We start from the raw sequence: 26,824 nt of genomic DNA on the forward strand, positions 1-26,824 counted from the left end.
TTGACTCAACAGATCTCCTCAAGCACAGCGAGACGTTCTGGGTTCCGGGGTACTTTGAATGGGCAAGGGCTATGCGGAACTGATGCAGGAAGCAGCCCGGGTCTTTGCAGTCACGGCATATCTCCAGAGATCTCGGTCCTTCGCCATTGCCTCAGTGAGGCCCAATGCTCTGAGGTCATGCTTGACTACCTCATCCCATGTCTTCCTGGGTCTACCTCTCCCCCTGATACTTTCAACTGTTTGGGAGTGGCACTTCTTCACACATCTCTCCTCATCCATCCACAGCACATGACCATACCATCGCAAGCGTCGCTCTTGCACACCACATCTGATGCTTCTTATATCCAGCATTTCTCTCAGGGTGCTTACACTCTGTCGTGCGTGCACACTGACATTACACATCCAGCGGATCATGCTAGCTTCATTTCTTTCAAGTCTACGCATGTCCTCTGCAGTCACAGCCCATGTTTCACTACCGTGAAGCATGGCAGTTCGCACACATGCATCATACAATCTACCTTTCACTCTGAGGGAGAGACCCTTTGTCGCCAGTAGGGGTAGGAGCTTTCTGAACTTTGCGCAGGCTATTCGTATTCTAGTGGTGATACTCTCTGTGAATCCACCTTCACTACTAACTTGGTCACCCAGGTAGCGGAAACTATCAACTACTTCTAGTTTCTCTCCCTGGAGTGTGATGGAATCTGTTTTCTGAGTGTCTGTGGTGTCTATTGTCCCTGTGCATCTGCCGCACATGAAAGCTATCTTATCTGTTAATTTCCTTTTAATGTTGCTGCACCTGTTGTGCGTCCTATTATTATTATTATTATTATATTATTATTACTATATTATTATTATTATTATATTATTACTATATTATTATTATTATTATAATATTATTATTATTACTATATTATTATTATAATATTATTATTATTACTATATTATTATTATTATTATTATTATTATATTATTACTATATTATTATTATTATTATTATTATTATTATTATTACTATATTATTGTTATTATTATTATTGTTATAATTACAGGAAGTGAGCTGGCAGAATTGTTAGCACACTGGACAACATGCTTAGTGGCATTTTGTCTGTTTTTAAGTTCCGAGTTCAAATTCTGCTGAGGTCAAGTTTGCCTTTAATCCTTTTGGGAACAATAAAATAAGTGCCATTTGAGCAGTGGAGTTGATGGAATTAACTGGCAGCTTCTCCCAAAATTTTTGGCCTTTTGCCTATACTACACATTGTGGATTTTTATTGTTTCTTTTTTAATTTTGTTAGTCTTGTTTACACGCAAAACCCTCACAACAACACATACACACATTCTTTGTTTTGTCCTGTTCTGTCCATAATGTTTTTTTTAGTGTAAACCCTTGTGGTTAATCAAGAAATCATTATTATTATTATTATTATTATTATTATCATTATTGGTTTTAAATAAGAAATGGCAGCAACATATGATAAGTGAATAGCTTTCTGTGAATCTGCCGAGAGTTGGTGAGAAGATGAGACAAGAGACCGCTGCAACTTGAACCCCCCCCCCTGAACTGGAAGCATCCAAGTTGGTTTTGTGGAATCTGCTTCATGGTGATGTAAGAAGAGGTAAAACATTGACTCACCTACGTCAACAACTTGCCTGGAATGTATCCAGGATCGCAAGGCAGTGACCATGGAAGAATGATAAAGAATCAGGAGAGGGAAGGACTAAATAATGCCTTGTGGTATTTCATAACAACTCTCTACTTTTTGAATTCAAATTGAGCCAAGGTCAACTTTACGGCTCACCTTTCTGGAAGTGTTAAAATAAAGTTGGGGGTGAAGGGGGTCAATATTGTATGTTCCCTTCCCCAAATTTAGGGCACAGTACCAATGTAAGAAATCAGTGTAAATTATTGTTAGGTCTGCTCGCAGAATTGTTAATGCATTGGACAAAATGCTTACAAGCAGTATGTTCTTCTTCCAGTTCTTTAGGCCTGAGTTCAAATCCTGCTGAAATCAACTTTGCCTTGCATCCTTTTGGGATAAATAAAATAAGAACTGGAACTGTTGTAAGCAACTCCCCACTCCCTTCGAAATGACTGGTTTTGTGGCAAAACTAGGAACCATTGTTATTATTTGGTGGTGGTGGTGGTAGTAGTAGTAGTAGGAGGAGGAGGAGGAGGAGGCAGTGGTAGTCATAACAGAAGCAATTTTTCAGCTTAGGTTTAAGGCTAGTTTTATAAAGGAAACAATTCAAGTGAACTGAAAGAGCTCTAGTGATTACTGATCCTTTTTCAGGTCTCAGAAAACCCTTTGTCTTGAAGTCTTTTACTGCTTTCAGTCACTGAGCTACAGCCAAGTCAGAGCATCACATTCCAGAGTGATCGCGTCAGCCACTGAACTTATTCTCTTAATCTAAGAAGGAAGAAAGTTAAAACGTGAACCTGGACAGCTTTGAACTCAAATGGCTAATTTTGTCACAATTTAAATATTTTGAGAATCCAGATAAGTAAAAAAAACAATAACAGAAGGTAATTTGAAATTTAAACTCCACTTTTTTATGTGCTAGCGCAATGTAAAAAGTACATATGCCACATAAAAAGCACTCAGTACTGATGCCGTGTGAAAAGCATTTAGTACACTTTGTAAAGGCATTGATATTAGAAAGAGCATCTGGTGAAGGAAACAATGTCAAAATAGGAAATTGCAGCTTGGTGCAGTCCTCTGAGTTGCCAGTTCTTGTCAAACGGTCCAACCCATGCCAGCATGGAAAATAGATGTTAAATGATGGTGGTAATGACAACACTTTTTCAATTTGAAGAAGTGGCTGGTACTGGGCATTTTGTTATCTTTTCACCGAGAAGCTAAACCGAAAGAATATTCTGGAATTAAATGAAACTGATAACAACAAAACTAAAAAAAGGAAATGAAATATTGGAAATAAGCACAAAAGATTCTGCAGAAACACCATCATCAACATCATTGTTATTTAAGAGATCCAGTTGCCATCATAGCTTAGAATTTAGTCCAAACCTACATTTTCAAAATAGACTGACAGTAAAGAATGTAAGATAAATAATGCACAAGAATTACCCTTACCACTGAAGGCAGTGGATATCAGAATTAGTCAAATAGTACACAAAATGCTTTGCAGTATTTGATTAATATCCCAAATTCAGTCCCAACATATATTTTAAACTTCTAGATTTAATAAACCTCAGAAATATTGTTAATAAATGGAGTCAACTATACTCAGGCTTGCGCCAATATGAAAAAATATTAAAATGCTAATGGCTCTCATGGCTTCTGATCTTAAGTCTTGGTGTAAAAGATGAGCTACAGCAAATATTTTGATCAATACCACAGATTTGGTTGTCAGTTGTTTGACCATAACCAGTTGAGCATGTCCCTTAGTGGATGACGATATGTGCATCTCTGATCATTGAGTAGAAGTAGTGGGTGAGCATCATAGTCATGGGTTGAGAGGAATTTTGTGGGGTTTGAATTATTCACTCTGGAAACACGAGTGTTTCATTCAGCATCCTTAAACAACCCTCATTCAGAGACTTTTTGAGTGGGATCGAACTGAAGAAAATTCTAACTGGGCCCCACCTGCAAGGTCATGCCCTTTTTATCGTGATATGAAATCATCATGTAGCACACATATGGTTGTGATGCATGTGTCTGGTGTAGCATTAGCAGATGGGTAGTCATGATGGGTATATTGGACTTCATATATTTGTACCCCAGTGTCACTTTGATGGCATGTGTGGCTCTCTCACCCAATATAATAATAATAATAATAATAATAATAATAATAATAATCATCTGTGTTGCCCAAGAGCAAGCACTAAGAACAAACTACATAAAATACAGAAAAGACAGCACAGCATAAAGTGATAAGTGCAGAATCTGTGGACAAAACGGTGAATTCGCATGGCATATTACCAGCCAATGTATGCTACTAGCGCAGAAGGAATATAAGAGACACCACGACAATATAGCCAGGCTTGTCCATTCGACACTTTACAACAAAGTATGGATTTGACAGAGCAAAAAATTGGTATGACCACAAACCTGAAGGCATTATCGAAAATGGAAATGCAAAGATCCTATGGGATTTTGTGATTCAATGTGACCATGGGATAGAGAAGAGGAAGCCAGACATAGTCTTATTTGAGTAAGAAAACAAACTATGCTGGATCATAGACATAGCATGCTTAAGTGACAACAAGGTATGCGATAAGGAAGAAAGAAAAGTCGAGAGATATGACAGGTTAACTTGGGAAGGTAAGCAGTTGTGATCGATGAAAAATGTAGCAGCAGTATCAATAATTGTCGAAGCCTTGGGAACAATGAGCAAAAATCTCGAGAAGTACGTGGAACAAATAGGGACTGCAATAAGGGTGGAACACTTGCAGAAAACAGCACTGCTTGGATCCGCTCGAATACTCCGGAAGGTGCTCGAAAAATAAGAGGTGTTACCTTAGTTCACTGGTAGTGAACAGCTGACACTGTAGTACATCTCCAGCGTTAGAAGCTGTGCAAAGGCAATAATAATAATAATAATAATGATAATAATAAAATAAAGAGACTCTGTGAGACCTCTGACAACAGGCTGCTGTCCACTCCCATAGACCTAACAAGAGCAAACAAGACTAAGTGCTCTGAAAAGTAAAATGACAACAATGACCTTAGTCTGCAAGCTGTGGGCAGCTGACACTTTCCATCATATCCAATAAAATAAGCTGTGAGTTTTCATCAAATAATAATAATGATGATGGTTTCAAATTTTGGCACTAGGCCAGAAATTTAAGGAGAAGGGGTAAGCCAATGACATTAACCCCAGTGTTCAACTGGTACTTATTTTATTGACTCCAAAAGGATGAAAGGCAAAGTCAACCTCAGTAGAATTTGAAATCAGAACATAAAGATGGACCAAATGCCACTGAATATTCTCTTGGCTCACTGCCCCAAGGCCCCAAATTTGGTAATTGGCTATAGGAATCAACTGATCCTTGGTTTTATCAACCCTAGAAGGATGAGCAGTAAAGTTAACCCTGACAGGGTTCTGACCTCAGAAATTGAAAAGCTTTAACAAAATACCATAGTATTTTGTCTAACACTCTAATGATTCTGCCATTCAATTAGCCTTTTACTAATAGACTACTACTACTACTACTACTGAAAACAACAACAACAGCAATGGCTTCAAATTTTGGTACAGAGCCAGCAATTTTAGAGTGGGAGGGGATCAGTTGATTACATCAACCCCAGTACTTGACTGGTACTTATTTTATCTACCAAGAAAGGATGAAAGGCAAAGGTGATTCAATGGGATTTGAACTCAGAATGTAAAGAGGCAAAAGAAATGCTGCTAAACATTTTGCCTGATGCCATGCTAATGATTCTGCCAGTAGGAAATGAATGAATCTATTGAATTCAATCTACCATTTTCTAAATTCAAATTCCTCTAGGGTTAGTTAATTAATACCTGAGGTCAAATTAACTACATTTTTAGCCTAGTACAAAAACTTTTTTGTATCAGGTAAAGAAAATTTCACAATTCTGAGAAAACCCTTAGAAAATAAACAAATATGGAAACTTATCCATTTATTTTAAACCTGAGGTTAGATGTTGAATTTCGAAACCCCAAACGCATGAATAAAGACCCTTAATATGAGCATATCAATTTAAAATTGAATCTCTCACTATCAGCTTGTTTAGCTACTACTATTAGTAGCAGTAGAAGAAAGGATTATTATCATTATTATTAAGGTGGCGAGCTGGTAGAATCGTTAGCATGCTGGGTGGTATTTTGTCCGTATTCACGTTCTGAGTTCAAATTCTACCGAGGTCAACTTTGCTTTTCATCCCTTTTGGGGTTGATAAATTAAGTACCAGTTGAGCACTGGGGTTGATGTAATCAACTTGACCCCTCCCCTGAAATTTCAGGCCTTGTGCCTTTAGCAGAAAGGATTATCATTATTATTATTATTTTTAGTGGCAAGATGGCAGAATCATTAGCACACCAGTTGAAAAGTTTAGTGACATTTCATTTATCTTTACATTCTGAGTTCAAATTCCACCGGGGTCGACTTCTTTCCGAGTCGATAAAATAAGTACCAGTTGAGCACTGCAGTTGGTTTAATTGACTTAACTCCTCCCCACAAAACTACTGGCCTTGTGCCAGAATTTGAAATCATTATTATTATTATTATTATTAGTCTTAGTAAGTAGGGGGGGGCAGACAAATTACAAATCCCTTTGGGTAGATGGCCTTGCTTGATCTGTAGAAAAGGTGTAGGTAGAAACTCCATAAGAAGTACCTGGTGTAAGGTATGGATACGTAAGAGGTGCAGAGAGCTCCTACCTCTGCTGACAACAAAGGGTTTCTCCTTCAGAGTGAAAGGTAGATTGTACGATGCCTGCATGTGAACAACTGTGCTTACATGGTAATGAAACAGGTTGTGACAGCTGAGGACATGTGTAGGTTTGAAAGAAACGAGGCCAGTACGCTTCATTGGATGAGCAATGTCAGTGTGCATGTACAACAAAGTGTAATCATCTTGAGAGAAAAGTTGGGCATAAGAGGCATCAGGAACGGTGGGTAAGGGAGACGACTGCGCTGGTATGGTCATGTGATGCATATGGATGAGGACAGCTGTGTAAAGAAGTGCCAATCTCTAACTGTGGAGGGAACATGTGGTAGAGGTAGACCCAGGAAGACATGGGACGAGGTGGTGAAGCATGATTCTTCAAAATTTGGGCCACACAGAGGAAATGACCAGTGATCAAGACCTTTGGTGATATGCAGTGCTTGAGAAGACCCGTGCAGCCAAGTGTAATCATAATCATGGCTGATGCTGGTGTCACACAACTGGCATGTAAAAAGCACCTTTCAAGCATTGGGCCTCACAGAGACAAAGTGACTGATGCTGAAGGCATGTGAAAAGGTCCTTTCAAGTGTTGGGCCTCACACAAGCAATGACAAATGACCGAGACCTTGGCATTATGCTGTGCTTGAGAAGAAGACCCATCAAGCCAAGTAAAATCACAGTCATGGCAGGTACCAGTGTCACACAAATGGCACCCATGCCAGTGGCACGTCAAAGCACCCATTACACTCTCGGAGTAGTTAGCATTAGGAAGGGCATCCAGCCATAGAAACCATGTCAAATCAGACTAGAGTCTGGTGCAGCCTTCCAGACATTAAATAATGATGATAATGATGAAGGTAGTGAGCTGACAGAATCATTAGCACACCAGACAAAATGCTTTGTGGTATTTTGTCCATCTTTACATTAACTGTTCAAATTCTGTCATGGCCGATTTAGCCTTTCTTCCTTCTGAGGTTAATAAAATAAGCGCCAGTAGAGCACAGGTGCCAATGTAATTGATTAGATCATTCCACCAGAATTTCAGGCCACGTGCCTTTACTAGAAAGGATCATTATTATTATTTGCTTGTTATTATCTCTCTATCTTTTACTTGTTTCAGTCATTAGACTGCAGCCATCCTGGGGCAGCACCTTGATAAGTTTTAGTCAAATGAATCAATCCCAGCACTTCTGTTTCTGGCATTTTTTCAGTTGGTCTCTTTTGCTGAACCACTAGGTTATGGGGACCTAAACACACCAACACTAGTTGACAAGTAGTAGGGGACAAATTCAAATATCTATATAATGAGCTTCTTTCAGTTTCTGTCTACCATATCTACTCACAAGGCTTTGGTTGGTTTCAGGCTATAGTAGAGGACACTTGCCCAAGATGCCATGCAGTGGGACTGAACCTGGAACCATGTCATTATGAAGCAAACTCCTGACCACGCAGCCATGGCTGGGGAAATTTGAGAAATGTCACAACTTGGCATTTCTTAAGGTTGTGTAAGTTAAAATCCAATTAAAATAATCTCATAAGAACATCTAACTCATTATAACCTAAACAATTAGTGCTGTAGCCTCTTAACAATAGACCCTTTTATACATTGAGCCTAATATATAAAATGCATACAGAGGAATAGACAAAACTCTTAAAGCCATGCAAACCAAGAATAAGTCAATCTTAACTTTATATTAGTAATTCAATATTATTGTTAAACATTGGTTTCAAATTTTGACATAAGACCAGAATTTCAGGGAAGAGGGTAAGGTTTTTACATCAGCCTCAGTGCATAACTGGTACTTATTTTATCAACCCCGAAAGGATGAAAGGCAAAGCTGGCCTCAACTGAATTTCAACTCAGAACATAAAGACAGATAAAATACCGCAAAGAATTTTGCCTGGAGTGCTAACAATTCTGCCAACTGCCACCTTGCTAGTATTGTAAAATATTGTCAACTAATATTAAACAGAAAAGCAAATAAATTGGGTTTCTCTCTGCTGATGACATCACAGTTAATTAAAAATGAGGATAGAATGAAGATGAAGTGTTATAGAATATTGATGATAATATGGTACTAAATACTATATACAGTAAAAAAAAATAGAGATATTTTTTTATTACGTGAACTCTTTTATAAATACACAGTATAAACATTGATTCCTAAGAGACAGAAAGCCTCTATTTTCTTTTTTTTTGAGATGAACATAATAGTTCTTATCAATTTTGGGAGGACAAATGACAAATTAAACTCAATATAAAGTCATCAATAACAGTGGTATTGATAAACTCATGTGTCGTGTGTGTCTTAACAGTTCTTGACTTGCCCTTGCAGGTTTTATCTAAAGAATATTGTGGGGTTTTGGTGTTATGAAACAATGTTTAAGTGTGGTCAAAGGCTATAGTAGAGGACACTTGCCCAAGATGCCATGCAGTGGGACTGAATCGGAACCATGCAGTTGGGGAGCAAACTTATTCCTACATAGCCACGGCAGGGGAAATTCAGGAACTGTCACAACTCGAAGATTGTAGTTCAGTAATCTAACCAACATTGTCAACTCTTGTTAGAGAGAAACCTAATGCTACCATCTGATAAAATGTTTCAATCCAATTTTTTGAATTGTTCTCTATGCTAAATCAAAAGTGTTAAAAATTACCAAAATAAAAAGTGAGTTATCTTTACAATTAAAATAATAACAAAATCAATTTTCGAGCTGAATAAAAACCAGTGAAAACATCATATCCACAAAGTTCTACAGTTGGAGGTTTTTAAGCTTGACAGAATTTTGAAATTTTGTTCTGGGTAATATTTCTAGTGTTTTATTTTAATATCTTTGTCACTGTTTAATTTTACTTTTGTTGCTATTATAGATTATATACAGCAGTTCCGGCCCTTATGAATTGGCATGACTTAAGGAGGTAACTTTACTTCTTTTCTTTTTATTCTCTATGCTTTTGGGAATCAGAGAAACTTTTCATTTAAGAATATTTGAAATAAATTTATTCTATAGAATAAAGTTACATAAACCCCCTTAAACCATCATGTGAATACATTTACCAAACAAGACGACTTCCAAATAGTTCCTGCTAAAACCGATGGCATGTATCCTTACTAAATTCTTTAAGCTTTTTCTGTATGCATCTATTTTGAGTTACGAAATTAATTTTATAGAGTATCGCATCTCCCAGAAGGTAAGTATTCAAACTGTCCACATTCAATATGTCAAAGATGATATACATGGTCTTACCACTGTCTATTTATAACCTCATTCAATGACCACCAGTTTGGTTTCCATACATACAGATCTACATGAAACTGCTTTTTGCAGCAGGTTAAATTACTGCAGCTAAATCTCCCTCATATGACACCCTCCAGTCTTTAAAAAAAAAAAAATCAAGGGGACACAATTGGATAATATAATCCTTGAAGCAAGCTAGAAAATTAAAAAAAAGATATGTACTAGTGACGTTTGGAACACATCTAATCTCACCAGGACTTAAGGGAAGCGAAATTAACAACTGCAAAACTTCTTGCAAAATAAAACAAGTGGAGCCTTTGGAAAACTGTGAAAGAAAGTTGAAAAATATTTTGAGAAGACAGCAAGACTGGATCTGGTGTATGTAGTTGGTAAGAAACAAAGCTGAGGTTGACATTGACTGATGATAGACAATAAGAATATCTACAAATAAACAAGCTTTCTGACAAATTGGGTGCATTCTGTTAGCATGTTGAAAAATACCCCAGGGACAGCAATGATATAGAAACGTTAGAAAAAAAAGGAAAAAGAAAACCACTACCCCATAATGTAAACGAAATACTGTCATCTGTTGAAAATTTAATTATTAATATAAAATAATTTACTTCTCTACCTGCTAGAAAGAACAGGCAGATCACCCTCACATTAAACAAGGACAAACTGAATAATATAGTTCTAGATACTCCTAAAAGGACAGGATAGTCATGGTTGGAATGCTTTTGATCATAAGTTTGTTCAATCAGAAACAGAATGAGTGTTTAAATTTCCCAGCGGGGAATTTCATTCTCAAAAGAGAATGGCCATAAATCAAAATAAGGAAAAAAATTTCTTTAGTCTACAAAAATCCTGGAAATTCTGAGAGGAGGCAAATGTTTTTGGGGAACAATTCAATGTGAGAATGGTTATTGCAAGAGATAGAATATGGCTTAGTCTTTGTCCCTAAAATAAGAAGATATTTCAAAGTTGGAAAATAATCAAGAATTTGAAGGAATTTAGAAAGATAACTAGGCATTGCTGTGTGGTAAGAAGCTTGCTTCCCAACCACATGGTTCTAGGTTCAGACCCACGCTTACTAAGGCTTTGTGAGTGGATTTGATAGATGGAAACTGAAAGAATCCTATGGTATATACATATGTTTACATCCTCATAGCTTAGCAGTTTGTCAAAAAAGACAGCTAAAATAAGGACCAGGCTTAAGAGAAAAATAAGTACTGGGGTCAGTTCATTCAACTAAAAACTTTTCAAGGTGGTGCCCCAGCATGGACACAGCCTAATGACTGAAACAAGTAAAAGATAGATAACGTCCGTTTTCCGTGCTAGCACGGGTTGGATGGTTCGACCGGGGTCTGGGAAGCCAGGAGGCTGCACCAGACTCCAGTCTGATCTGGCAGTGTTTCTACAGCTGGATGCCATTCCTAATGCCAACCACTCCGCGAGTGTAGTGGGTGCTTTTTACATGCCAGGGGCATCTAGCAGCGGCCACGATCGGTTGGTGCTTTTTACGTGCCACAGGCACGGAAGCCAGTCAAGGTGGTGCTGGCATCGGCCACGTTCAGATGGTGCTTTTTACGTGCCACCAGCACAGGTATCACAACTACTATTTCCATTGATGTTTATTTCAATGTTCATGTACTTGACTCAATAGGTCCCCTCAAGCACAGCGGGTTGTTCTGAAATCCAAGGTACTTTGAATGGGCTGGGGCTATGCGGAACTGGTGCAGGAAGCAGCCCGGGTCTTTGCAGTCACAGCATATCTCCAGAGATCAGGTAGCGGAAACTATCAACTACTTCTAGTTTCTCTCCCTGGAGTGTGATGGAATCTGTTTTTGAGTATCTGTGGTGTCTATTGTCCCTGTGCATCTGCCGCACATGAAAGCTATCTTATCAGTTAATTTTCCTCTGATGTTGCTGCACCTCTGGGTACATCTTATGGAGTTTCTACCTACACCTTTTCTACAGATCGAGCAGGGTCGCCTGCCCGAGGGGGTGTGTGATGAGTTCGCCTTTCTGCTTACTATAACTTTGGTCTTTGCTACATTTACTCTAAGGCCCATTGATTCTAACCCTGTCAAAGGCTTTCTCCAAGTCCACAAAAGCTATGTAGAGGGGTTTATCTTTAGCTAGGTATTTCTCCTGCAGTTGTCGAACCAGGAATATAGAATCAGTGGTGCTTCTACCCAGCACAAAACCGAACTGCATCTCATCTAAGTAAATTCTCTCCCTAATGAGATGGGTTATGACCCTCTCTGTGACCTTCATCACCTGATCCAACAGTTTAATACCCCTGTAGTTATTTCTATCTAGAGCATCACCTATACCCTTGTAGCAGTTGACTATGGTGCTGCTACGCCAGTCATTGGGTATGACTCCATTATGAACTACCTGGTTTACAATGCGGGTGACTAGGCCATAGCCCACATAGCCAGCTGTTTTAAGCATCTCAGCAGTGATTCCTGATGGGCCGGGGGCTTTACCTGGTTTCATACCCTTAATTGCCTTAACTACAAGGTAGCTGTCTATTCGGATAGCTGGTCCCTCTACTGGGTCAACATTTGGCAGGCTCTCCTCCTCCCATTCATTCTCCTCATTCAGCAGTCTTTCATAATGGCTTCTCCAAGCCTGTTTCTTTTCACTAACAGTAAAAGCAAGTGCCCCATCATCCATGCGGACACATTTCTCTCCTGTAACATCACTATTTTCTCTCACACACTGTCTAGCAATCCGAAATACCTTAGTTCTTTGGTCCTCACGTTGCTGGACATTGGCAAACTTCTTCTTTTCTGCTTCACCCTTGGCTATGTATACCTGCCGCCCAGCCTCCCTTTTGGCTACCTCGTACCGTTCCCTGCTACCCCAACCCTTCCAGGTTTTCCAGGCCTGTTTCTTTGCTCTAATGACTTTGTCTACGGAACTATTCCACCACCATGTCACTGTAGGTCTCGAAGGGACTTTGCACCATCCACAGACTTGGTCTGTGGCACTCAGCAAGCTGTCCTGTAGGAATTTCCAGCTACCTTCTATGTCCGACGTCTGTAGCTCCTCCTCTCTCTCATCAAATTTCTTGATGAGGATGTCCCTAAATCTCTGACCATGTGAAGGGTTCTTTAGCTTCCAAATCCTTCTTTTCTGGATTGGTCTGTTTCTTGGTATCCTTCTGGTCTCAAGCCTAACGTCACTAATGATTAGCCTATGCTGAGGTGTACATTCTTCACCCGGGAGGGTCTTTGTATTTAAGAGCAACCCTGCATCCCGCTGTCTGGTGAGGATGAAGTCTATTTGGCTAGTGGAGTCCCCTGACTGATAGGTTATAAGGTGGCAGTCTGGCTTCCTGAAGTTAGTATTGCAGATTAAAAGGTTACATGCATCACAGAATTCCAGTAGTCTAGTTTCCTCATCATTTCTGGTGCCAATACCATGGCCACCGTGTACCCAGTGAAGATACCCGATTCCCGCCCAAGATGCCCATTAAAGTCTCCAGCCACAAAGATGAGGTCCTTGCCACTCGTCTTTGAGGTAGCCTGTAGAAGGGTATCATAAAAGTGGTCCTTCCGATCATTTGGTAGACCCGCATGTGGGGCATAGGCGGAGATAATCGTAGCTATGCCGCTCTGTAGGACTAACCTGAGCTGAAGCACTCTATCGCAAACCCTGACAACCTCTATGACCTTATCCACCCATTTCTCCGCAAGGAGAATGCCTACACCCCCTACACCATCCATGTTACCTTGCCAGAAGACTTTATACCTATGTGCCTTGCCTGTGAGGACCCTAGCTGAAGCACCTCTCCATCTTACCTCTTGTGTGCAGCATACATCAACCCGTCTTCTTTCAAGCATCTCTACAATCTCACTAGACCTACCTTTCAGTGTACCAACATTCACAGTGCCAACTCTGAAAACTGGGAAGGTAATGTGGGGTGAGGTTTGGGGAGGAGGGATGCAATTCAGCGCATGAAAAGAAGAGGGTTGTTATGGTGATCGTTTTTTAGGCATTTTTCATCTGATCTCTCTTCCGACCTGACAACATTCAAGCATTTAGGCATGTTAAGGTTGTGGCCCCTGTTGTAGGCAGGAGCTGGTGTTAGCAGCGTTGTAAGCATAAGCATTAATATATATATATATATATATATAATATATATATATATATATGTAATATATAAAATATATATATATATTTATATATGTGGAGGCACAATGGCTCGGTGGTTAGGGCAGGAGACTCGCAGTTGTAGGATCGCAGTTTCGATTCCCAGACCGGACGTTGTGAGTGCTTGAGTGAAAACACCTAAAAGCTCCACGAGGCTCCACCATGGGGTGGTGGCGATCCCTGCTGTACTCTTTCACCATGACTTTCTCTCACTCTTTCTTGTTGGCCTGCTTGCTTAGCCAGCGGGGTGGCGTCATTTGAAGGCTAAAACAATGCAAAGCGCATTGTGACCAGCGATGTGTAGCAACATCTGATAGCCTGGTCGGTCACGTGAATACACACATATATATATATGGCAGGTAAGAAGCACTACTTTTACAATAAATGTAAAAGAGGTCTCTTGACAAGTACTTTAAGCAAGACTATGGCTAGTTCACGAAGTACTTCCAAATGCAATCATTTTGAGAAGTTGAGCTTCACAAAGATGGAGCGAATGAAGTCAACTCATAAACTGTAGGAAACCAGTAAAACATTTAAAAAATGTTTCAAAAGTACCCTTCATCCTCTTCATGCTAATTACAGCTTAGGCAAACAACTCTTATCTTGATAGGAAGAAATTAGAAAAATGTTTTCATACGTAAATATTTACATTTTACTTGTACTTTTATACACACACACACACCACACAATGTATATACAAACAAAATACATACATTATAGTCAGAGACAAATTATTTCTTCAATGACTAACACATTTTTATTTGTATGTGTGTGTGTGTGTGTGTGTACACACACACACAAATAATTCTTTAATGATTAACACATTTGCATATGTCTATACACAAACACATACAGACATATATACACACACACAAACATTATTAGCTGAATATATATACACATACATACATAAATCTTTTGCACATGTACACATATTTACACAAAACAAATATAATAGAGTTATGTCCTTCACAGTAACAGCATAAACATTCCAATGTTGATATTGAAACAATGTAACCTCCACACAATATTGATATGAAACTGATATCGTATCAACAATAAACAGGCACCAGTTTTATCACTTACAGGCTCACATATAATATCCAACTAAAACAAAATATATCAAAAAGCCAACATTTCATTTAATATACAAACGACATCATTATGTATGTGTGATTGTGTATGTGTGTGTGTGTGTGTGTGTGTACACACACACACAAATAATTCTTTAATGATTAACACATTTGCATATGTCTATACACAAACACATACAGACATATATACACACACACAAACATTATTAGCTGAATATATATACACATACATACATAAATCTTTTGCACATGTACACATATTTACACAAAACAAATATAATAGAGTTATGTCCTTCACAGTAACAGCATAAACATTCCAATGTTGATATTGAAACAATGTAACCTCCACACAATATTGATATGAAACTGATATCGTATCAACAATAAACAGGCACCAGTTTTATCACTTACAGGCTCACATATAATATCCAACTAAAACAAAATATATCAAAAAGCCAACATTTCATTTAATATACAAACGACATCATTATGTATGTGTGATTGTGTATGTGTGTGTGTGTGTGTCCAGTTTTATTACTACCACAAAAATAGCACCCTTCATTTGTACCCAACAATGAGTACTTCTATGTTAATCTGTTATACAAAGGATCTCTCTCTCTCTCTCTGTTCTACACACACTTCACCATTCAAACTGATAATTCAGTATTACTGACGCTGTCAATAACTACTCTAGGTAGGAACTGCCACTTCTTTGCACCATCAAATATCAGCAAATATAGAAACAAGTTTTAACATTATTGTTTTGTGGTGGTGGTCGTGGTGGATATAAACAGTAGGATTGTCTAGGTCACTACCTCACAGGTGTATTCTATCCATTCACAGTCAAAGTACAAAAAGGTACTGACGTTCACTCTATTGTCTATACTCTTTATCTGATATTGTGTATAGTATAAGGAACAAACTATTATCATCATCATCATTATCATCAATGTGGCAAGCTGGCAGAATCCTGTAATCAACCTGCCATTCCTCACAAATTGCTGGTCTTGTGCCATAATTTGAAACGATTATTATTATTATTATTACTATCATCATCTTGTTTACACACAAAACCCTCACAGAGCAGACACACACACACATCCTTTGTTTTGTCCTGTGCTGTCCATATTTTTCTGAATGTAAACCCTTGTGGTTAATAAAGAAATCATCATCATCAAAGAGGCAAGCTAACACAACTATTGGCACAGCAGACAAAATGCTTGGTGGGATTTACTGTCTTTGTGTTGAATTCAAATTCCCCACCCAGGTCCACTTTGCATTTCATCCTTTCAGGGTCAACAAAATAAGGACCAGCTGAGCACTGGGGGTCAATGTCATTGACTTATCCCCTCCCCTAAAACTGCTGGCCTTCTGCCAAAATTTGAAATCATTATTATCATTGTTATTGGCTTTCTGAGTTCAAATTACACCAAGGTCAACTTTGCCTTTCATCCTTTCAGAGTCAATGAAATAAGTACCAGTTGGAGCAATGGGGTCCAAATACCTCTCCCCAAAATATTCTAGGCTTTGTGCCTATAGTAGAAAGGATTAAGCATCAAGTACAGGTTGATCATTGTGTTCTCAGTAAAGTGAGTCTATAAATGCCTCTGATTCCTAGAGGGGTCACACGTGACCTTGAAAAAGAAAAGGGAAAAGGCAGGAGTGGGCCTGCAACTTTTTGTTCTTTTGCCATGGATTCTGATACAGCAATTTTAAGTGAGAAATCCTTTTCGTCAGATGGCAGATTTCCTACAACACAAGCATATACTTTGATATATTTGTGATTCTTCATGCGACTTCGAATTCCACAGAAGTCAAATTTGTCTTTCATCCTTCCGGGGTGGATAAAATATAATCAAGTTTTTTTAACAGTTCTTTGAAATTGGTGGTCTTGTGTCTATGTTAGAAATCCTGATTAAGTATTATGATTACCCTATTAGACCATTGATGCTGCTGCTGCTGCTACTACTACTACTACTACTTCCACCACCACCACCATGGCCACCAAAATAACCACTATCATCACAATATTTCGTTTGAAAGATCAAAATTAAAAGGTAAGTTTGCACCTGCTCAGCTATCAGTCATAATTAATTAACAAGGTTTATGTATTGTTATTTCTCTGAGAACAAGTTTTCTGCCATGAAGAACCTTAGGCAAGTTCTTCAATAAGTTTTCATGGAAACACAAAAAATAAAATGAAAATAAATATGAAATTAAATGTGATGTGGAAAGCTTCAGGTGAAGGTGCACCTGGGTAGATACTTTTGGTACTTGTTTTGACTTCATTCTACGCTATGTCTGACATTACCTGTAAGTGTTCCAGGATTGATAAAATATAAACATAACAATCCATTAGATTTTGCCCAATTAAAAAACTCAGCCTTAAGAATCTGAGTGGAGGAATAGAATGTGGTGCAGATGGTGGTGAATTGAAACTGTGACATATATTGGAGTTCAAGTCCCATTGAGATTTACTTAGCATTTTAACATTACATAGCACAGGGGAGAGAGAGAGAGAGAGAGAGAGAGAGAGAGAGAGAGAGAGAACCGGCAAGTTGAGATCATGATGGCGTTTCAATAACTGGCTGAAACCATTTCCTTTCTATCATAATGCAAATGAGAGGAGAGAGAAAGAGGTGGACAGACAGAGACAGAGAGAGACAGACAGACAGATTACTGTCAAAATATTGCTTTCCTGCACTGACCCTAAACTGAAAAACCTTTGTGTTAGTCTAAAACCAATATATCCAAGAACTACTAGCACACAGAACAGCATGCCCTTTTGCCTAATATATTCAAGATGACTCTAGAAACAACCCCTCCTTCCAGACAACCCTGCTACCCATCCAAAAATAAATATTCAATTTCCAAATTTTACCAGTCAACTGCTAATTTTGAATTCTTTAGAAAAGAGAACTGGACTGACAATTCAATGGAGAAAATAAGGAGCAGAAATTATAACTATTGTCAAGGTAGCTCATTCCTCAAAGTTCAATATAGTGTTGCCTTGCATAAGGTCAAGGGAGGGAGGTCAGTAAAACAGGTACCAATATTCAGGGGCTGATTACAATTAATCCCAATCTCCTTTATTAGAAAAAAAAACTATCTTCTCCCAATTCAAATGAAATGGTTTGTTAATATTTTTATTGATAATCAAAAATAGTAACAAGACAACCATACTGAATATTTTATACTATCCGCTTTGGTTTCTCACTTTGCAGAGTTCAAATCACTGTCAGTTTGACTAACTTTCATTCCCTGAAGGTTGGTAAAGTATTGGTGATACAATCAATTCTGTTCCGAGAAATTGGCTTTCTGCCGACTGAAAGACAATTACTATTATTATTATTATTGAAGCTGCTGTTGTTATTACTGTGGTGTCTTAAGTAATAATAGGCGTTGTGTCATTTGCTAGAGGTAGAGTGTTTCGATATACGAGGTGGCAGCAATCAGTAAGCCACAGAGAAGGAGGCAGAAGTGAAGAGAGCAATTGATGGAAATTTGTGAGAAATGCTGCACCATCAGCAACATCGGTGCCAAGATGACAACCGCCAACCACAGTACTTCCTCTCAGAATCTCCACCTCCCTAACAGAGACTACCTAGAATGTTTTGGTAACTGAAACAAATGCTCACAACCAGAAGCACCGCCAACATTACCAATTTTATAACAGTAGCAGCAATAGACGAGGATGAAGGTAAAGGTGAAACAGGTGAAGACGTAATAGTAGTCGGGCGGGGAAGGGGGGCGAATAAAAGGTAGGAAAAAGAGAAGAAACGAAGAGAAAACGGGATGAAATGAAGACGTAAAATGATGATCAGATGGAAGAAATGAAAGGATGAAGAAAGAATTTAAGAGCGACTGGAATATTTAAATATGAGCAATGGTTGGTTTTTTTAGGGAGGGGGGGGCAGAGTTGAAGGCCATCGCATAGTAACGGAAGGGTGCTGAAGATGAAGGCCACTGAATCACTATATAATGGTAAACACATCTCTCAATAAAAGATTTTTCCTCTCGTGCGTGCGTATATATGCAATATGCGTATTTCGTAGGTGTGTGTGTGTGCACGCACACAGATACAGAATCGTGCGCGGGAGATGCATAGAGCAATTGTTCTACACACATATACACACGTCGGTGTAAGTATCTATTATACAAAATTCACCAATTCCAAGATAAATATCTGGAAAGCTGTGTGTGTGCGTGTGTACACAATATTATACAGGTTATATACATATTTGAATACATACATATAACAAAATCTGTATACACACACACAACTCAGTGGATTTACGTATTTCTTAAATAATCGTCAATATGTTTTGATATTTCATATTTGAACTTTTACATGACTGTTCTGATTACAATATACACTCGGCATGGAGAGGAATCAAATTCTTTTAAACAATATTATATATATCTATCTATTAATTATATTATATTATATATATATTATATTATATGTATATATTGTATTATATATTATTATATTATATATTATATTATATATATAAATTATATTATATTGTATTAATATATATAAATTATATTATATTGTATTATATATATATAAATTATATTATATTGTATTATATATATATAAATTATATTATATTGTATTATATATATATAAATTATATTATATTGTATTATATATATATAAATATATTATATTATATATATATAAATTATATTATATTATATTATATATATATAAATTATATTATATTATATATATATATATAAATTATATTATATAATTACATTATATATATTATATATATATAAATTATATTATATTATATATATAAATTACATTATATATATAAATTATATTATATATATGTATAAATTATATTATATATATTATATATATGTATAAATATATTATATTATATATATATATATATATTAATTATATTATATATATATTAATTATATTATATATGTCATATTATATATATATTAATCATTATATATTACATTATATATATATATATATATATATATATATGTGTGTGTGTGTGTGTGTGTGTGTATGTATGTATGTATGTATCTATCTATCTATCTATATATATATATATATGTGTGTGTGTGTATGTATGTATGTATCTATATATATATATATATATATATATATATAATATATATATATATGTGTGTGTGTGTGTGTGTGTGTGTGTATGTATGTATGTATCTATATATATATATATATATATGGTAAACCTAGGAGTGATGTAAAAGTGAAGCTGAAATATGAATGCGTGTCGTCGACGATTGTGTAAGAAATCGGTAAATGCACAATTTCTAATAAAAAGAAAAGAAAAGAAAAGAAAAGGCAAGTGTGTGATCCATGGAGAGAGATCGGTGGAGGGGTAAGTGGGAGAAAAAGCAAATAAAGATTGATAAACAAGAGGAAATGTGGCCCTTTTTTTATGTGAAATGAAAGTGGTTTCTTGTTGGAATTGGCGATTGGCCTTTAATGAATGTTTGGTGGTTGTGCGAAGGAAAGGATAAATGATTCTGATTTTATATTGGAGAAGGCCATCCTCACTTTTAGACATTTCGTGGAGACTTCATCATCATCATCACAAGCAGACACACAAGATGTATTTATTCGTTATAAACACACATTATATAGACATAGAGGAGACGATAGGAAACGATTTTAACATCGATTGCAGACATCATCATCATCATCATTATGAAGAAGAAGAAGAAATGTCTCCACACAGACATTGGAATATTTCATTCTAAACACATTCACTCATCATTCATTACACACACACACACACACACACAATATATATATTTCGAGTCGTACTTCCTCCTTCACACACACAGACACAAGAAGCTTTATTTATCCTAAACACTCACCCACCCGTTTATTATTTATTATAAATTCAAACATTACAGACCTCATCTAAAAACACCTGACGCAATCCAAAGAGACAAAATCACAAACATTTATCACCACCAAAGCTCCTCTTCACCATAATCAACGGCAAATACAAAGAGAAAACCAACAGTTTCATAATAAATCAGAAAAGACAAATCACAACTAATAACAATAACAAAAAGGCAGGCAAAGAGAGAGAGACAAGTGATGTTCTGGTTACCTTCTTCATCCGTTTTCTCCAGACTCGCTTCCTTAACCATTTCTTGACGTTCTTCCATTTTTTACTTTTAGATTTTCATTCAATTTCTTAGATTTTCTTTTCGCTTACGATTCTTATTTCTAATGCAATTGGTAAAGGGGAACTTTTCTTTTCAGAGGGGGTTCCTTTTCCTTTGCTCCCCCCCTCAATTCGCTCACCACATATTATATAAGGATGATTATTACTATTATTATTATTATTGTTAATTAATTAATTACTACATCATTAATCCAGCCCGGGTGTCTTCTTCTTCCTTCTCTCTCTCTCTCTCTTACATATCATATATTTATAGATTGTCTGTTATCACTACTTACGTAGATTATTATTCTTCTAATTGTTCTAATTCTTACATTATCCCCGATCTCTCTCCTCCCGAAAATCCTTCACCAAATTCACCGCATTTAAAAATGTCCACTCGATCCTTCTCACATCAAAATTATTCTAATTATTATTTAACACCATTCACACACAAACACCGATCGAGCTGTGATTTCTTCACTTTTTACACAAACACACACCATATACATACATATATATATATATATATATATATATATATATATATATTATACAATCATAACACCGCTATATACACACACACACGGACACACACACGACGACGGAGTCTCGCTACTCTTTTTCTTCGGTTTTTTTCTGCCCAAATAAAAGTGCGGAGGCGGTAAAAAAAACGATTTAAAAGAAAGCCAGAGGAGGAAATAATAATAATTTCTTATTTGCTATGAATAATCGATATTAATGGTGAAGATGATAATAGTAATAACGATTCTATAAAATATGTTGGTGGCAGCGACTAATTTCCCTTTCTTCTGGGATTTCTCGATTAATTTCGGGTTTGTTTGTTATAAAAATCCAGTTTTTGTGGTTTTTGTACTCCTTGACTTCATGGTTTCGGCTTTGACTCGCCTCCCTCGCTGCTGGATGCCTTCTTCGCCGCCGCCGCCTCGAAACACGCCGCCGCTGCTGCTACCGCTGCTCCTGCTGCTGCTAGAGATACTATTACTACTATTGCTGCTGCTGCTTTTTACCATCAACAGCAGCAACACCTCTCTCTCTGTCTTTCTCTCACTCCATGTCTTTATTTTACATCCAGTGTACGAAGGTTTTATTAGATATATACATACATGTATATATATATATATTATACACACGGAGAGGGAGGGAAGGGTAAAGGAAAGAAAGGGGGTGAGCAAGGGAGAGGGAAAAGAGTTTGTGACAAATGGAGTGGAGAGAGAGAGAGAGAGAAGTAAGAATGCGGGGGGGGGGAGATACCTGAGAGAGGAATAACAGAGAAATGGCTGCAGTTTCGTCTTGAACAGAAATACACACACACCATGCATTCCAGTTAGAGGTGTGTGTGTTGTGTTGGTATACACACACACGTATATATATATATTAGAGAAGTGGAATTTTGGTTTCTGTTTAAAAGAAGCTGTAGTAGTAGAACTACTAAGTCCTAATCAACAACTAAAGCCGTTCAAACTACAATTACTTCTGCCCCACCCACCTTCCATTGCAACACCTCTCGTCGCTACTACTACTACCTCCACCACCACCACCACGACTGCTGCTGTAAAACAGCAGCAACGCTACCCCCCCCCCCGCCCCCCGCGCTCCCCCACAACCCTTTAGTTGCAACGATTCCTGCAGTTGCTGCTACTGGTGATGGCATTGCTATTGCAGCGGTCGTGGCAACGGTTCCTGCAGTTCCTGCAACTACGTTGTTATTTCTGCTGCTGCTGCTGATGGTAACAGTGCTTGTGACGGTTGCTGCTGCTGCTGGTGGTGGTGGTGGTGGTGGTATCATCGATGGCGCTACATTGACTTCTGCTACATTGAATAGGACAAAAGTGACAGACAGAGACAACATTGATTTCCGAGAATGGTGGGACTGGCGGGGAGGAGGAGGAGGACGGCATGTATGTCACGTAACCCCAAATATCTCTCATATGAAAGCTCCAGGATTTTTGTCTGCCCTTAAAGCAAAAAAATATTGATTTCCAAAGTGACAAACTGGACAATAGAGTATTACTGTTAATATCAACCCTGGGAAGATAAAAGGTTAAAAAAAACAGCAGGGAATTCAGAATGTATAAAGGACATAACTAAATATAGACGGGCACTGTACCATTTCAAGCATTTCACAATTAATATCTGAAGACACAGAGCCAATAAAGAAGCCTCAAAGTGGTCACTCAATCTGCATGACATAGCAACCAAACCCTCAAATCACACACGAGCATCTTAAAAAATTTTGATATAAAATTTTGATAAGATAAATAGATGTAATTTTGATCCCTTGGGAATATGCAACCTCGTTTCGTAGGCTTCCACAACAAACCTAACACATGGGGCATTCGAAGACCAACTGTAACTCCTAGCAAATGAGTTGAGGGCCACTTTCTTTCATTTGTCCACTCATACATATATCTTTTACTTGTTTCAGTGATTTGACTGTGGCCATGCCGGAGCATCACCTTTAGTTGGACAAACTAACCCCAGGAGTTATTCTTTGTAAGCCTAGTACTTATGCTATTGGTCTCTTTTTGCCAAACTGCTAAGTGATGGGGATGTAAACACACTAACATTGGTTGTCAAGCAATGGTGGAGGGACAAACTCAGACACGAATAACAAATACATCATCATCATCATCATCGTTTAGCGTCCGTTTTCCATGCTAGCATGGGTTGGACGGGTCAACTGGGGTCTGTGAAGCTGGAAGGCTTCGTCAGGCCCAGTCAGATCTGGCAGTGTTTCTACGGCTGGATGCCCTTCCTAACGCCAACCACTCCGCGAGTGTGTGTACATATATATATATACACACACACACATATAAATATCAAATCCACTCACAAGGCTTTGGTCAGCTCGAAGCTATAGTAGAAGATACTTGTCCAAGGTGCCACGCAGTGGGATTGAACCTAGAACCATGTGGTTGGGAACCAAGCTTCTTACCACACAGCCACTCCTGTGCCTATATATATATATATATATATATATATATATATAAAAGGACCTTGCTCTATAATAACTATGTAGAATGCCTTTTTCTTTTGTTTGGCCTCACACTCGCATGTGTGTATGTGTCTGTGTGTGTATATATGTGTATATATATATATATATATATATATATATATATATATATATATATATATATATATATATATATGTAAGTATGAATATATACATACCAAAAAATAGGTGAATGGAGGTTTAAATTCACAACTGTTTTAGAAGAAATTTAGTTAATGTAACCATAGCAGATTACATCATATTACATAAATCTCTGACATCATCAGGCAGTCTTTAAACTTAGTCACCTGTGACATAGCCTACTAATTTCAGCTACATACATGCATGCATATATACATACATACATTCATACATCATCATCGTCGTCATCTTTTAACGTCCGGTTTCCATACTGGCATGGATTGGACAGCTTGACTAAGGGCTGGCAAGCTAGAAGGCCGCACCTGGCTCCAATCTGATCTGGCAAAGTTTCGACAGCTGGATACCCTTCCTAATGTCAACCACTCTGAGAATGTAGTGGGTGCTTTTTACGTGCCACCGGCATGGTACCAATCAGCTGGGACTGGCATCGACCACACTCGAATGGTGCTTTTTACATGCCACTGACACAGGACCCAGTCAGGCAGCACTGGCAACGATCATGCTCAAGTGGTGCTTTTTACGTTCCACTGGCACGGGTGCCAATCAGGTAGTATTGTCACTTGCCACAACAATGACTTCACTTGCCTCAACAGATCTTTACAAGCACAATGCATACATATGTATATATCCACTGAGTGACACCTTGGGTAAGTGTCTCCTGCTATAGCCTTGCACTGACCAAAGCCTTGTGAATGGATCTGGTAAACCTATGTGTATATGTGTGTGTGTGTTTGTTCCCCACTATCATTTCACAACTGGTGTAACTTTGGTAAAAGAGGCAGATGAAGTACCAGACTTAAATCTAAATAAGCACTAGAGTCAACTTGTCTGACTAAATCTTACCAATGATGAAAACAAATAAAAGATAACAGGTTCAATACACATGCACATATATATCTATGTATATATATATATATCTTGTGTCTGTTTTCCATGCTAGCATGGGTTGGATGGTTCGACTGGGGTCTGGGAAGACAGGAGGCTGCACCAAGCTTCAATCTTGATCTGGCAGTGTTTCTACAGCTGGATGCCCTTCCTAATGCCAACCACTCCGTGAATGTAATGGGTGTTTTTTACGTGCCTCCAGAACAGGGGCCAGAGGAGGCTGGCAAACGGCCATGATTGGTTGGTGCTTTTATGTGTCACCGACACGGATGCCAGTCAGGCGGTGCTGCATCTGCCACGTTCGGACAGTGCTTTTTACGTGTCACCGGCACAGGTCTCTTAACTACAATTTCCATTTGATTTTTATTTTGATGTTGGTGTTGACGTACTTGACTCAATAGGTCTCCTCGAGAATATATATATATATATATATATATGGTTGACGCTCATGATCTTATTGACTGTTAATAGGTTCAAAATCTTCACTAATTTAAAACACTAAAGAGATTCTTTGTCTAGTACTTTGTAGTTCCTGCCCCCCCCCCCTACACACACACAAACAAACAACAACAAACTATAACATTGACCCAAATATCAGGGAAGAATACTTCCTTAAATTAACCCAAATTTTAATTGTTGAACCCAGAAAGTTAACTTAAACAACAATTGAACTCATGACATGAAGACACCTACCTGAATAATCACAAAATATTTTGTCTGATGCTCAACTGATTTTACTTTGCCCTATTTCCACACATAAATAATTGTTCTTAATTTAGGTATAAGGTCGGTAGTTCTGATGGGGGAAGGAATTTAATCGATTGTATTGATCTCAGTACTTGACTGGTATTTTGTTTCATTGAGTCTGAATGGACGAAAAGTAAAAGTTCATCTCTGAAGAACCAGAAGAAATACCACAAAGCATTTTGTCTGGAACTCAAACGATTCTGCTGTCAAACAACCAATAATAATAATAATAATAACAATAACAACTACGATTCCATTTATTTGCCACAAGGGTGAAGGATGAGGGGGACAATACAGAGACAGACATAAAGTGTGGGGCGTTACATATGATAATGAAATGATAAAGTATACACGGTATACACTGGAAAAGAAGGGACATATGCATAGCATACAAAGGTACAAAAAAATGTAGTACCATCCACTCTTGCCATTTTCGCAACTTTCATCCACCTTTCGATAGATTCACTCGAGGACAGCACTCCACTCTCCACTCTCAATTTCCTTTTCAAGTGGAACTTGAAAAAGTCAATGATAGCTCTACCAAAGAGGAATGTATCTGTCCTCAGCATGTATCTGTCCTCCTTTCAGCATAGTCCACCAAACAACCTCTTTTGCCACAGCCACCAGGCAATGGAAAACTGCTTTCCCTAATAATGATAATAATAATGATAAACAATGCATGAGAAAATGAAGGGAAAGACAAGATGAACAGCTGGAGGTGGCTGCTAAGGAAGAGTAGTCTGAAAGGATGCAGCGAAGCATTGATATTCAGTGTCCAGGCGCAAGCTCTGAGAACTAATTTCACCAAGTTCCAAATAGATAAGAGCAGTGCATCACCTCTTTGAAGGATGTGGTCAGCAAAAGCAAAACATTATCACATGTTATGACTGAGTAGCAAACTGGCCCAAAAGGAGTACAAGAAGAGACACAAAAAGGAGTACAAAAAGATAACATGGCTAAGTTTGTT

General features: G+C 37.8%; 1 protein-coding gene across 9 annotated transcripts in view; it reads right to left on the minus strand.

The window, feature by feature from the left end:
* Positions 1 to 26,824, minus strand: part of LOC115215691 (tyrosine-protein phosphatase non-receptor type 4) — a 603,270-nt gene that overhangs the window by 407,973 nt on the left and 168,473 nt on the right. For 7 of the 9 annotated variants that reach the window (XR_005000546.1, XM_036505713.1, XM_036505712.1 and 4 more), the window contains exon 1: positions 20,994 to 22,024. The exons of 1 other annotated variant lie outside the window; for it this stretch is intronic. Coding sequence is in view for 7 of the 8 variants with exons in the window: in XM_036505713.1 (XP_036361606.1) it covers positions 20,994 to 21,051 (58 nt within the window). In the remaining variant the exon portion in view is untranslated. Of the gene's footprint in view, positions 1 to 20,993; positions 22,025 to 26,824 lie in introns of those variants that run through there. One more of the 9 variants, XM_029784971.2, reaches the window with a different exon arrangement.

Source organism: Octopus sinensis, linkage group LG9 (genome assembly GCF_006345805.1).
Source record: "Octopus sinensis linkage group LG9, ASM634580v1, whole genome shotgun sequence".
Lineage (NCBI taxonomy): Eukaryota > Metazoa > Mollusca > Cephalopoda > Octopoda > Octopodidae > Octopus > Octopus sinensis.